This window comes from Brassica napus, chromosome C8 (assembly GCF_020379485.1).
Source record: "Brassica napus cultivar Da-Ae chromosome C8, Da-Ae, whole genome shotgun sequence".
In the NCBI taxonomy this organism is placed as follows: domain Eukaryota; kingdom Viridiplantae; phylum Streptophyta; class Magnoliopsida; order Brassicales; family Brassicaceae; genus Brassica; species Brassica napus.
The window spans coordinates 12,331,607-12,344,483 of NC_063451.1; the positions used below are offsets into that span (position 1 = coordinate 12,331,607).

At 41.3% G+C, this 12,877-nt stretch overlaps 1 protein-coding gene and 1 non-coding gene across 2 annotated transcripts; one reads left to right on the forward strand and one right to left on the reverse strand.

Moving 5' to 3' along the window:
- Nucleotides 1–8,720: 8,720 nt before the first annotated feature.
- Nucleotides 8,721–8,828, reverse strand: LOC125592182. Its single transcript, XR_007328029.1, has one exon. It is a non-coding gene; the product is annotated as a small nucleolar RNA R71 (small nucleolar RNA).
- Nucleotides 8,829–11,676: 2,848 nt separating this feature from the next.
- LOC106412517 lies at nucleotides 11,677–12,486 on the forward strand. The gene has a single exon (XM_013853425.1). The coding sequence runs from the start codon at nucleotides 11,677–11,679 to the stop codon at nucleotides 12,484–12,486; it is 810 nt and encodes a 269-aa protein (XP_013708879.1).
- The last annotated feature ends 391 nt before the right edge of the window (nucleotides 12,487–12,877 follow it).

The window sequence follows — 12,877 nt, forward strand, 5'->3', positions numbered from 1 at the left end:
ACTACTTAATGTATCCAAATCAAACTTTGTACATCTCGATTCATCCTGGTTTTATTAGAATGACAAAGAAATTGTCATATTCCAAACAGGGAAGCTGGGATCCTTGATTTGAAAGTGGGATAACTTCTTCATCCTAACTCCTATGAGATTTATTCAACTTTCTGGTGATTCTCCACTACTTTATGTATCCAAATCAAGTTTTGTACATCGCGATTCATCCTTGTTTTGATTAGAATGACGAAAAATTTGTCATATTCCCAAACAGGAAAACTGGGATCACCTGATTTGAAAGTGGGATAATTTCTTCATCATAACTTCTATGAGATTTATTCAACTTCCAGGAGATTCTTCACTACTTTATGTATCCAAATCAAGCTTCTTACATCGGGATTTATCCTGGTTTGATTAGAATGACGAAGAAGTTTTCATATTCCCAAACAGGAAAACTGGAATCACCTGATTTGAAAGTGACATAACTTCTTCATCCTAACTCCCAAGAGATCTATTCAAATTCTAGGTGATACTCCACTGCTTAATGAATCCAAAGCAAGCTTTGTACATCTCAATTCATCCTGGTTGGATTAGAATGACAAAAAATAGTCATATTCCAAATAGGTAAACTGAGATCACTATATTTGAAAGTGAGATATCTTCTTCCTCCTAACTCCTATGAGATTTATTCAACTTCTAGGTGAATCTCCACTACTAAATGTATCCAAATAAATCTTTGTACATCTCGATTCATCCTGGTTTTATTATAATGACAAAGAAGTTGTCATATTCCAAAACATGAAAACTGGGTTCACCTGATTTGAAAGTGGAACAACTTCTTCATCCTAACTCCTATGAAATTTATTCAACTTCCTGGTGATTCTCCACTCTTTTATGTATCCAAATCAAGCTTTGTTTATCGCAATTTATCCTGGTTTGATTAGAATGGCGAAGAAGTTGTCATATTCTCAAACCGGGAAACTGGGATCACCTAATTTGAAAGTGGGATAACAACTTCATCCTAACTCCTATGAGATTTATTCAACTTCCTGGTGATTCTCTACTACTTTATGTATCCAAATCAAGCTCCTTACATCGCGATTTATCCTGGTTTGATTAGAATGACGAAGAAGTTGTCGTATTCCCAAACAAGGAAACTGGGATCACCTGATTTGAAAGTGGGATAACTTCTTCATCCTAACTCCTATAATATTGATTCAACTTCCTGGTGATTCTCCACTACTTTAAGTAACCAAATGAAGCATTGTACATCGTGATTTATCTTGGTTTGATTAGAATGACGAAGAAGTTGTCATATTCCCAAACAGGATAACTGGGTTCACCTGATTTGAAAGTGAGATAACTTCTTCATCTTAACTCCTATGAGAATTATTCAACTTCCTGGTGATTCTCAACTACTTAATGTTTCCAAATCAAGCTTTGTACATCTCGATTCATCCTGGTTTGATTAGAAAGACAAAAAAGTTGTCATATTCCCAAACAGGAAACTGGAATCACCTGATTTGAAAGTGAGATAACTTCTTCATCCTCACTCCTATGAGATTTATTCAACTTCCAGGTGATTCTCCACTACTTAATGTATCCAAATCAAGCTTTGTACATCTAGACACATCCTGGTTTTATTAGAATGACAAAGAAATTGTCATATTCCAAACTGGGAAACTGGGATCAGCTGATTTGAAAGTGGGATAACTTCTTAATCCTAACTCCTATGAGATTTATTCAACTTCCTGGTGATTCTCAACTTCTTTATGTATCCAAATCAAGGTTTGTTTATCGCGATTTATCCTGGCTTGGTTAGAATGGCGAAGAAGTTGTCATATTCTCAAACAGGGAAACTGGGATCACCTAATTTGGAAGTGGGATAACTTCTTCATCCTAACTCCTATGAGATTTATTCAACTTCCATGTTATTCTCTACTACTTTATGTATCCAAATCAAGCTTCTTACATCACGATTTATCCTGGTTTGAATAGAATGACGAAGAAGTTTTCATATTCCCAAACAAGAAAACTGGAATCACCTAATTTGAAAGTGGGATAACTTCTTCATCCTAACTCCTATGATATTGATTCAACTTTTTGGTGTTTCTCCACTACTTTATGTATCCAAATCAAGCTTTGTACATCGCAATTTATCCTGGTTTGATTAGAATTACGAAGAAGTTTTCATATTCCCAAACAGGAAAACTGGGTCACCTGATTTGAAAGTGAGATAACTTCTTCATCCTAACTCCTATGATATTTATTCATTTTCCAGATGATTCTCCACTACTTAATGCATCCAAATCAAGCTTTGTACATCTTGATTCATTCTGGTTTTATTAGAATGACAAAGAAATTGTCATATTCCAAACAGGGAAACTGGGATCACTTGATTTGAAAGTGGGATAACTTCTTCATCCTAACTCCTATGAGATTTATTCAACTTCCTAGTGATTCTTATCCAAACCAAGTTTTGTACATCGCGATTCATCCTTGTTTTGATTAGAATGACGAAAAAGTTGTCATATTCCCAAACAGAAAACCTGGGATCACTTGATTTGAAAGTGGGATAACTTCTTCATCCTAACTCTTTTGATATTTATTTAACTTCCTGGTGATTCTTGATATACCATGGATTTTACCTATTATTAGCCATGGTATATATGTGTTTTAAGATATATTTACTACGATATAGAGTCTATTTAGAGTGTTTACAGGTTCAGGGATGATTTGGAGGAAATATGTGATTTTGGTGTCTTTTGGAGCCTTTTGAGGTGCAGAGCTGCATAGAAATGTCAGATGTTTAGATATTGATGGAGACCTTTTCTTGGTGCGATTGAGCTCATCGTTTGACACAAGATAGAGCTTTGAGTTAGCTTTCCAATGTCACCAGTTTGAGGTCAATCCAACGGTTAGATCAGAAGTTATGCATGTTTTACTGAGGAGTGGTCAGTCTGTTTCGCGGGAGAGAGCTGTCGACGGAACGAATGGAATGTCGATCGACGGTGAACCCTTACCATCGATCAACGGTGATGCCAGAATATGGGCTGAGCATATTTTATGATGGATTGAAGCCCAGTAGCCACACAAAGTTACCAAAATACCCATGGACCACCAGAAACCCTATTTATGTATTTCTAAGCCATTGTTGACGGCAACAAGCTTTCTATTATCCTATTCTATTGTTTTCTCTTAGGTTTGGAGAGAAGACAAATTCTCCTTCAGACATTTATTGGAACTCCATTGGTTTTATCATTGATTTTTTATCTATTATATTATTCAGACTATGATTTGTGTTATTGCTTCTATGTCTAAGTAATCATCTTGTTAGATTGAGGGATTTCATGAGCTTAATGTCAAATTGATAATAAATTAGGATTGTTAGATTATCTATAGATCTACACCAGGGTGATTTGTAATATGTGGGAATCGAATTTCACACCGTCGATTTCCGTTCAAATTAGGAAGGTTAGGAAAACACTAATTTCCTAGAGATCTCATATATCTGCTAAACCACACGCCAAGCAATCAGAACACGAAAGTAAAGACGAAAAGAAATAAGAAATCATAAAAAAGAGCAAAAGGAGTCTTATTTTTAATTCGCGTATGAGCGTTACAACAAGGTAGAAGCCTCAGCTATGAGAGATGTCGGTGAGATTCCTAGTTCTAACAACCTAAGACTGCAAAACCTAGTTGAGTCGCAGCTTGAAATAACAAAAACGGAAAGTTGCCTAAATACTCTAAGTGCTAAGTTTGCTCTGAAAAAGTTCTCCTTTGTGTCTCTCGCCTAGAACTCCTTATATACTCCCTCCAAGGTCGGTTTAAGCTTTCATGTTATCCACTTTGGCCGACTTTAGCATCTTTCAGAAATATTCCATTTTCCTCGATCTTCGTAATTATCTTCGAAAACTTAACATTTATCTTCGGAAATTCAACGTTTATCCTTTCTCGTGGATAAAATATAAACCGTCGTAGTACTGATGGGCTTTTACCGAATAAAATCGTAAGTCGACTCTTAGTCCCGTTTTAGGCCTCTTTGGGCCGTTTTTGGACTTATCGCGTTTATTACGATTTTTGAATAAGTTACCGCAGTTTTTATCGTAATGTCTCGACGAAAACTCCACTTAGGATGAAGTAAGGGACAGTATAGCCGTAGTTCATAAGAGGTCGTATCGAGGTTTAGACGAGAGTGCATGAATTGGTGTCGACCCGACAGTTTCGGGTTGGATCGGCGTTTCGGGACAGACCGCTCGACGATCGTCGAGTGGTTCGATGGTCGGACCACTCGATGATCGTCGCAAGGCCTGCTTGGACTGACCACTCGACGATCGTCGAGTGGTTCGATGGTCAGACCACTCGACGATTATCGAGTGACCTGCTTGGGTCGACCACTTGACGATCGTTGAGTGTTTTGATGGTTGGACCACTCGACGATCGTCGAGTGGTTCGATGCTCGGATCACTCGACGATCGTCGAGTGGTTCGATGCACTCAGACCACTCGACGATCGTCGAGTGGCCTGCTTGGGTCAACCACTCGACGATCGTCGAGTGGCCTGCTTGGGTCAACCACTCGACGATCGTCGAGTGGTACGATGCTCGGACCACTCGACGATCGTCGAGTGGCCTGCTCGGGCAGACCACTCGACGATCGTCGAGTTGCTCGATGCTCTGATCACTCGATGATCGTCGAGCGGTCTGTGAGTTCGGTCTGGTTGCTCCGAGTATGTTTTTAGACGATTGGTCATTTTCGTGTTTCGGATAAGTTTTTCCAAGAAATTTATACTAAAAATTCTTTTCAGTAATTTTTACGAAAATTAGTTCTTTGAAAAGTATTTTTCGACGACATTCAAGCGTTAATTCCGTCGTGACCATTTTTGACCCCAACAGTTAGCCCCCCTGCTCGTTAGTACTGTGGATCGTAGATGTGAGGTTCTAGCGAGCGATAAGAAAAGTTTAGGCAAGTTAGGCGGAATTAATGGTTGAAAATTTTAGTTGAAAGTTGTACGTTCACTCTAAAAAAGAGTGCAATTTGGTAAGATTGGGGCTGCGCCGTATGAAAGCTGCCTACGTACCCTTGTCAAAAGGGATCAAGCCATTCGTAGTTCATCTTGGAGTTAACATTCTTATGACCTGTTTTCCAGTGAAACCTTTTACGGTCTGGTTATGTTGCCGTTAATGGCATTTTGTAGTGGACCTTTGTCGGCCTCGAGATTAGCCTGGAAGGCTGTTTGCTTTGGCCGAGTGTGGCCGTATTTACGTTTTCAGGACTAAGCCATGTGACTTCGATTGCCTGCCGCTTTGCGGACTTTAAATGAATTGAAGACTATCTTTTTCAAAGAGATCGTATTCGCTGCTCATTCTAGATGGCATTGTTCGAAGAATTTGATTTTTCAAAAAATTTCGAGAGAGTTAGAATATTGACGAAGGGACATGATTTAAGATCTCGTTATCACTTTTGGATATCATGCCTTAAGATGTTAGAGACCAGTGTGATGGGTTTAGGGCAAGACCTAGGTTTACTCCTGGTTTTAGTGGGTGCGATGACTATTTCGACTTACGTATCCCGTTTCAGTTTCATCCTGATTCCATACCGATATAAAGTCCGCGATAGGTTCTCAGCTTATACGACTTGTATGGTTGGAACCGAGCATCTCTCCAAGGACAATTTTTAAGCCTCCTAGAAGTGCTGACCAAAAATTTTAGGTTTCTTTTATAGCGCTATTATCCTTGTGTCGGATGTACGAGAGTCATCTCTATGAGATGGCTAAGTCTGTTTAGGACGTTAAGAGTTTGTTGTGATCAGCAACACACTTAATGGTAAAAATTAATATTTTGAGTCTTCGCGAAGGATATGTTTTGAGAAGATGTTAGTGCATATGATTGTCTGGTCTTCCAAGAAGGTGTTTTTATCGAGAAAGAAAATTTCGTCAAAGAACGAATCTTCAGGCGTGTGCGACGTCTCGCGATGCTGAAGATTTGTTATTCTTTCATATGTCGCGTTTCGTGCTTGAAATGTTCGCGGGCTTGAAGGTGTTCCGGTGTTGCAAGGGTTTAGTCTTAACCCTGCGTTGGAGAAACGTCTTGGTTTATCTGCGGATGTTCGCAGCCAAAATTGTTGGTTCCATTTTTTATGTTAAGTAGTTTGATTTATGATTGAGGGATTAGGATCAAGAGGTCGCATAGATTTTTCCCTGGGAAGAAGCGTTTTTCTGCACTGTGCTTTTGTGAAGAGTCGGCCCTCCGAGATTTTATTTCGTGCATTTTTAAAGATGATTTGTATAGCTGCAGGAGCTTTGTTACGAGTTTTTCCTAACATTTTGCGTTTTACAGGTAAAACATTGCAGGCTTAAAGTGAATTGTGAAACTTGGTCGATTATCGACAAGTTTAATTTTTCCGTTAACTGTTTGGTTGTTAGGACTCAACTTTGTTATGGAAAAATTTATCGTATAATTTCCGCTATGGGTTATATTTCCGCTATGGGTTATACGACAAATAGTCTGTGTAATCGTCACTTGGCATTTTATGACAAATCGTGGATTGTTCTTTAGCCGTTTAAGTGATTGGAGCGGTGGTCGCTTAATTATTATGGCTTGGATGAAGACTGTGTTCAGCCGTATAGCCAAGGAAGTTGTTGGTAAAGGACCAGACCATGGAACTTTTGTATTCCGATTATCCTCAAAGGGGATGCTGAATTCTGGTTCGGGTTTTACGGGGAGGCGTAGTTGGCCGAGGGCCAAAAAATGTTTGTTGAGATTGATAGGCCAAGTATAGCGGAGTTTTCCGTGTTATGGTTGATGGTTGTTTTAAAGCGAGCTTCCACTTTGGGTTTAAGTTATGATATACCATGGATTTGACCCATTTTTACCCATGGTATATAAGTATTTTACTATCTATATACTATATATTCTATCCTATAAGGTATGTTTCCAGGTTCAGAAGTATCTTGGAGTAAAGTGATGATTATGTAGCATTTAGGAGCTTAAAAGAGATTTCATCCGAGCTGACCATAAGAGGTCGATACGAAGAAGAAACAATCGATCGATGCACATCCAGTGACGTCGATCAATACAGAAGAGAAGCTTCGACGATTGAATATTATTATCGATCGATGTACATTCTGTACCATCGATCGATGTCGAGACGCGTAAGCACGACTAGGTTTCAGCCGACTTTAAACCCAAGACTTCACCAAGTTACAAGATTACCCCTGACGAGTTTTTAACCTAATAGTTATATACTTGCCTAAGTGTTAGGAGGCAAGAATAGTTATATACTTACCCCTGACTAGTTTTTAACATGTGCCTAGGGCTTAACTAGAAGCATCGATCGATATTTTCTTCTGACAATCGATCGATATTTGTGAAAGGTGTATCGATCGATATCCCTATAGGACCATCGATCGACACTTTCTTGTGATCAACAGACGACAGTTGAGATCCAAGATCTAGTTAGTTAATCAGCAAAACATTGCCATTGCTGATCACTGTGTTCAAGGGGTTGAGCTCTAATATATCATGCATGCAACTGATAGGCATCTATAGGATTATAATCTCCAACACCTGAATAGAAACCCTGCATCTAATACCTTTCCAATAAGTTACACCCCCAAATCATCTTGTTAGTCGAGCAATAGACTTGCTCAATTAGGATTGCTATTTACATTTAAACCATAAAACAACAAACACTTAGAATTAATAGATTACTAGATGTAATAGGTTCCCTAGCTCCTTGTGGATTTGATCCCTAAGTACTACAATTGAACCTCTTATTTGAGAGAGTAATTCACTCCTTAGGGTAATTTGAGTGGTATCAAATTTGGCGCCGTTGCCGGGGAGCTTTGATCGCCTTTAGATTTAGTGTTATTAATTCTTTTCTTTTCTTTACCCCCATTCTGACACAAAATTTTTCTTGTCTTTCCAGGTACATGCCCAGCAGTACCAGAAGCAACAAGGAAACACACCTGCTATTCTCAGAAGATCATGCTTACTTGGAACGCTCGATCCGCAAAGACCACCGTTCCACATCGCTCGACGCAGCAGCTTTTACGTCGACTGATTCTCGCACCCACCCATCGACCGACACCCGACCTTCATCGTCGACCGATCCACATCGTTCGACATCGATCGATCTAACACCGCGTACATCGATCGATCCTACACCGCCTACATCGATCGATCCTCAGTCGTGAAGCATGGTTGCGATTGTTATTCTCAGACCGGATGAGAATGGAAACCTGTATGACCAGGATGGTCATATGCGTAATGCAACATGTCAGAAACTGGACGCTCAGGGGAATGTAATCCTTGATGCTGATGCTACATGAGCTGCTCAACCTGTAGAAGAGGCTGCTCCACCAAAGGCACTGGCTGACTACAATCGTCCAGACGAGTACTACGCCAACAGATCAGCTATTCGACTTCCAGAGATTCAGAAGGAGAATTTCGAGCTGAAGCCTCAGTATTACACACTCGTGTCGCAGATACCCTACTCTGGGTTACCGCACGAGCATCCTATGGACCATCTGGAGAGGTTCGAGGATCTTATCGCTGCTATTCGTATGGATGGAGTCCCTGAGGACTACCTATTGTGCAAGCTCTTCAAGTATACTCTGACTAGAGAAGCGATGCACTGGCTTAAGCAGCTACCCACAGGATCTCTAAAATCCTGGACCGACATCAAGAATGCTTTCTTGAGAAACTTCTTTGATGAGGCACGCGCTGAAGACTTGTGGAGCAAAATTGCTACATTCGCGCAGGAAACTGGGGAGTCTTTCAAAGATGCGTGGATCAGATTCAAGTTCTTCCAGCGAGACTGTCCGCACCACGGATTCAATGAAGTGCAACTGCTGAGCACTTTCTTCAGAGGTATCACCTTGAGGTATCAGATGGCTATTGATACAGCTAGTGAGGGAAACTTCAACACCAGGAATCCGGTGGAGGCTATGAGACTGATAGAAAATATAGCAAACAGTAGCAGCACCAAGAACACTGACTTTGAGAGGAAGAAGTCTGTTGCATCCGTAGGGAAGGGACAGATGGACGAAGTTAGAGCGAAGTTAGATGTAGTTCATGAGCTTCTTAGGAAGCAGGTCTGCTCAGATGAAGAAGAAGTAGTTGTAGACAATGAAGGAGAAGAAGATGTGAACTACATTGGAGGAACTGGATTTCAGAGGTCTGGAAACAAGGGTGGAAACATAAACTTCTATGGCAATGGTCAGAGGAGTAACCAGAGTTCACAGTTCCAGAAACCCTTCAGCAACAACAGCAGAGGCTATGGAAACTCATACTACCAGAATCCACCACCACAGACTCAGGAAGGCAAGATCGAAGCAATGCTTGACAGAGTTCTGGAAGGATAGCAACAATCACTGTGGATTTCAATGGGAACATAGATTCAGCCTACAACAGTCTGAACACAAAATTGAGACCTTAGGGACTCAAGTAAGGAAGCTTGAAATGCAAGTGGTTCAGACTGGAGACACTGTAAAGAGGCAAGAAGCCTTGGCTAGAGAGGTAGGAGTTGAGAAAGCAAAACACCACGTGAATGCCATCCTAGATGCTGATTTCTGGCAAGTGGTGAAGCATGAGAAGCTTTGAGAAGGGGATTTCGAAGTTGAAAGCTCCATGAGTTTTGGCGGATCACATTGGTGTCGACCGATGTCAATGGATGCACATCGATCGACAGACCAGGACGAAGATCGATCGACGGATTACTCTGGACATCGATCGACGTCATCTGCTGAATCGACTGCGGAGTGTAGTGCAGTTCGAATCATGACTCATGAGGAATTCGCAGAAAAACATCCTCACCCACCCACCCCTTTCTACGTCAAAATCGATCGACCGCATGAGCCAGCCATCGATCGACAGAGAGAGACCGACATCGATCGACCACCCTCACCTCCCATCGATCGACGGGCACCTCTCACCTACAGAGTGCGATTACCTTCTATTGATAGTAACGGAATCAACGCACTCAGACCACCACCTAAACCTTTAGCAAACCCACCAGAACCTACCACCAACCCTTCAGACACTACACCAGAGCCTATGCAAGTTGATGAGGCAACTGAGGGAAGAGTGTTAAGGAAAAGGAAGGAGAAGATTCCTAAACACCTTAAGAGGGAAGCTAATGAGAAGGAGATGGATGGTTTCACTAAGAGAGTCCTCAGAATCCCAGTGGAGAAATATTTTGATGAAGTTTATTACACACACCGGTTGTGGATGTTCTTCAGAGAAACTAAGGAGACTGAGGAGGACATTAGGAGAATGTTTCATTACATCAGGGAAAGGATGAAACTAAGGATCACATTGAAGAAGAAGAGTGATCCTGGGAAGTTTGCAATACCCTGTATGGTAAAAGGTATTGAATTTCCCCATGCACTTTGTGACACAGGAGCATCAGTCAGTATCCTACCTAAGGTTATGGCAGACCAGCTGGGTCTGAAAATAGAGCCCTCATCAGAATCTTTCACCTTCGTGGATCTTTCAGAAAGGAGCTCAGGAGGCATCATAAGGGACCTCGAGGTACAGATTGGTAATGCCCTTGTCCCAGTAGATTTTCATGTCCTGGACATCAAGCTTAACTGGAACTCTTCACTTCTGCTTGGAAGAGCTATCCTAGCCACAGTAGGAGCTGTATGTGACATGAACACCAACATATTGTGTCTGACACTGATAGATCCAGACATCCACTATGACCTAGTTCGAATTTGAGACAACAGGTCAACGTCATGGAGCTTAGAAATGATCTTGGCTACATTGCAGCATGCCATTGTGGAGTAGAGTACGAAACCGAGTACTCGGAATCGATCGACACTCACACTATCACATCGATCGATTCCAATGAGTCACCGACGACAGATGAACGCTATTCCACGTCGCTCGACGGGAAGCAACCGGTAGACCACTCCACATTACCAGATCAATACTATCCAGATTTTGCCTTTCAACAACCCAACAAGAACGGACGAGATGACTATTCCATAGGCAGTTGGGCAGATAGTGGATTCCATGAAAGTTTTGCACATGAAAGCGTCGATCGACAACAGTAGAAGAGCAGCGATCGATAACCGCCAATGCGATACCGAGTACGTTTACCAGATCTTGATGCACACCGCTTTAAGGAAACTCAAAATCCATCTCAGACCTTAGTTTGCTTGAAAACAACACAGAAGATAAGTCAACAATCTGCAGAAGCACCAGAGCAAGAGTAATTAACCCTACCTGAAACCTCTTTCGTTGAGAGTGTCGATCGACGACATCTCCCAGGTATCGATCGACACCAAACAGACGGATATGAACCTGCCATGGAAAGGCAGGCAACGAAAGAAGAAATTTCAATTGAGAAGAGAGTGAAATCTAGGAAACCCTATATTCCCAAACACCTCAAGCGAGAAGTTAACAAAGAGGAACTTGAAGGATTTCACAAGAGGGTGAAGAGGGTTCCTAAGGATACGTCTTTCGAGGATGCATATCATAAGTATAGACTTGGTAATTTCTTCAGAAAGAGCAGAGAGACTGATAAGGATATTGTGCTCTTATTCAACAAGGTCAGCCGTAAACCCAAGAGGACACTGAAGAAGGAATAAGATCCTGGAAAGTTCCTGATTCCATGCTCTATACGTAGCCACCATTTACCAAACGCCCTATGCGATATTGGATCTGCAGTTAGCATCATGGCCATAGACACTGCTGAGCTATTAGGACTGAAGATGGAACCTTCTAAAGATAGTATCACTTCCGTGGATAGCTCCCGAGTAAAGTCAGCAGGCATGATCACGAATGTTAAGGTGGAGATAGAGGAATGCATTATCCTTGTGGACTTTCATGCTATGGATATCAAATCAGGCAAGACATCTCCACTTCTTTTTGGAAGAGCCTTCATGGCTACAGTGGGGGCAGTTTGTGATCTTAAGAGAAATAAGATGTGTCTGACTAATGTTGATGAAACTGTCTTCTATGATCCCACGGAAAAGAAGAAAAGTGAGGAGCTTATTTCATGCATAGAGATGTTTGAAGATGCAGGACCTACAGCTGATTCAAATCGCGAGCCTGCAAAACCAGAATCAGTGTCGTTCGACATTAGAATTGCAGCATCGGTCGACATCCAGTCATCAAAATCGATCGACAATAAACCTTCAGCATCGGACGACTCTCAGTCTTCAGAATCGATCGACACGAAGCCTTCAGCATCGGTCGACACCCTCCGACTTTCAGAACAGCCCAAGACTGAAAAGTCTAAGTCTGAGGGATTGTCCAAGAATAGAAAGAAGAAAAAGAAAAGGAATGCAGATGCGGATTCCCTATCAGTAGTTCCTTTGCAATGTCAAGAGGGTAGTCTTGAGTATAGAGTGCGCTGCAGAGGAGATTCTAAACCTTTTACAAAAGTTAGAGTGCTATGTAATTCAGAGCTGAGAGAGAAAGGAGAAGTTTATGCAAGAGCCTTTCTCAACTGCATCAACAAAATGAGTAAGAGAGACACTTAGACTTGTTTTGGAGCAAGTACACATCCTTATCCGGACTAAATCACATCTTCAAAGTCAAGCTAAATGACTATAACAAAGCGCTGAGTGGGAGGCGACCCACTATTAGGCAATTTCTTTCAGTTTAGTTTAGATTGTTACTGATTAAAGTTTTTATTTATTGCAGGTCAAAAAAAAAAAAAAAATTCCGAGGAAGACGAGTTTGCACGAGGATCGATGATGGCTGCGCAGGATCGATCGACAGAGCATCACTAGCATTGATCGATCGCCACTTAATTGTGTCGATCAACAGAGCTTCAAGAGTATTAATCGCCACTTAACTGTGCTGGTCGAAACTCACATCGAAGTCAGTTAGCTATTTAGAAGAAGAGACGATTGCCCAACATATCGATCG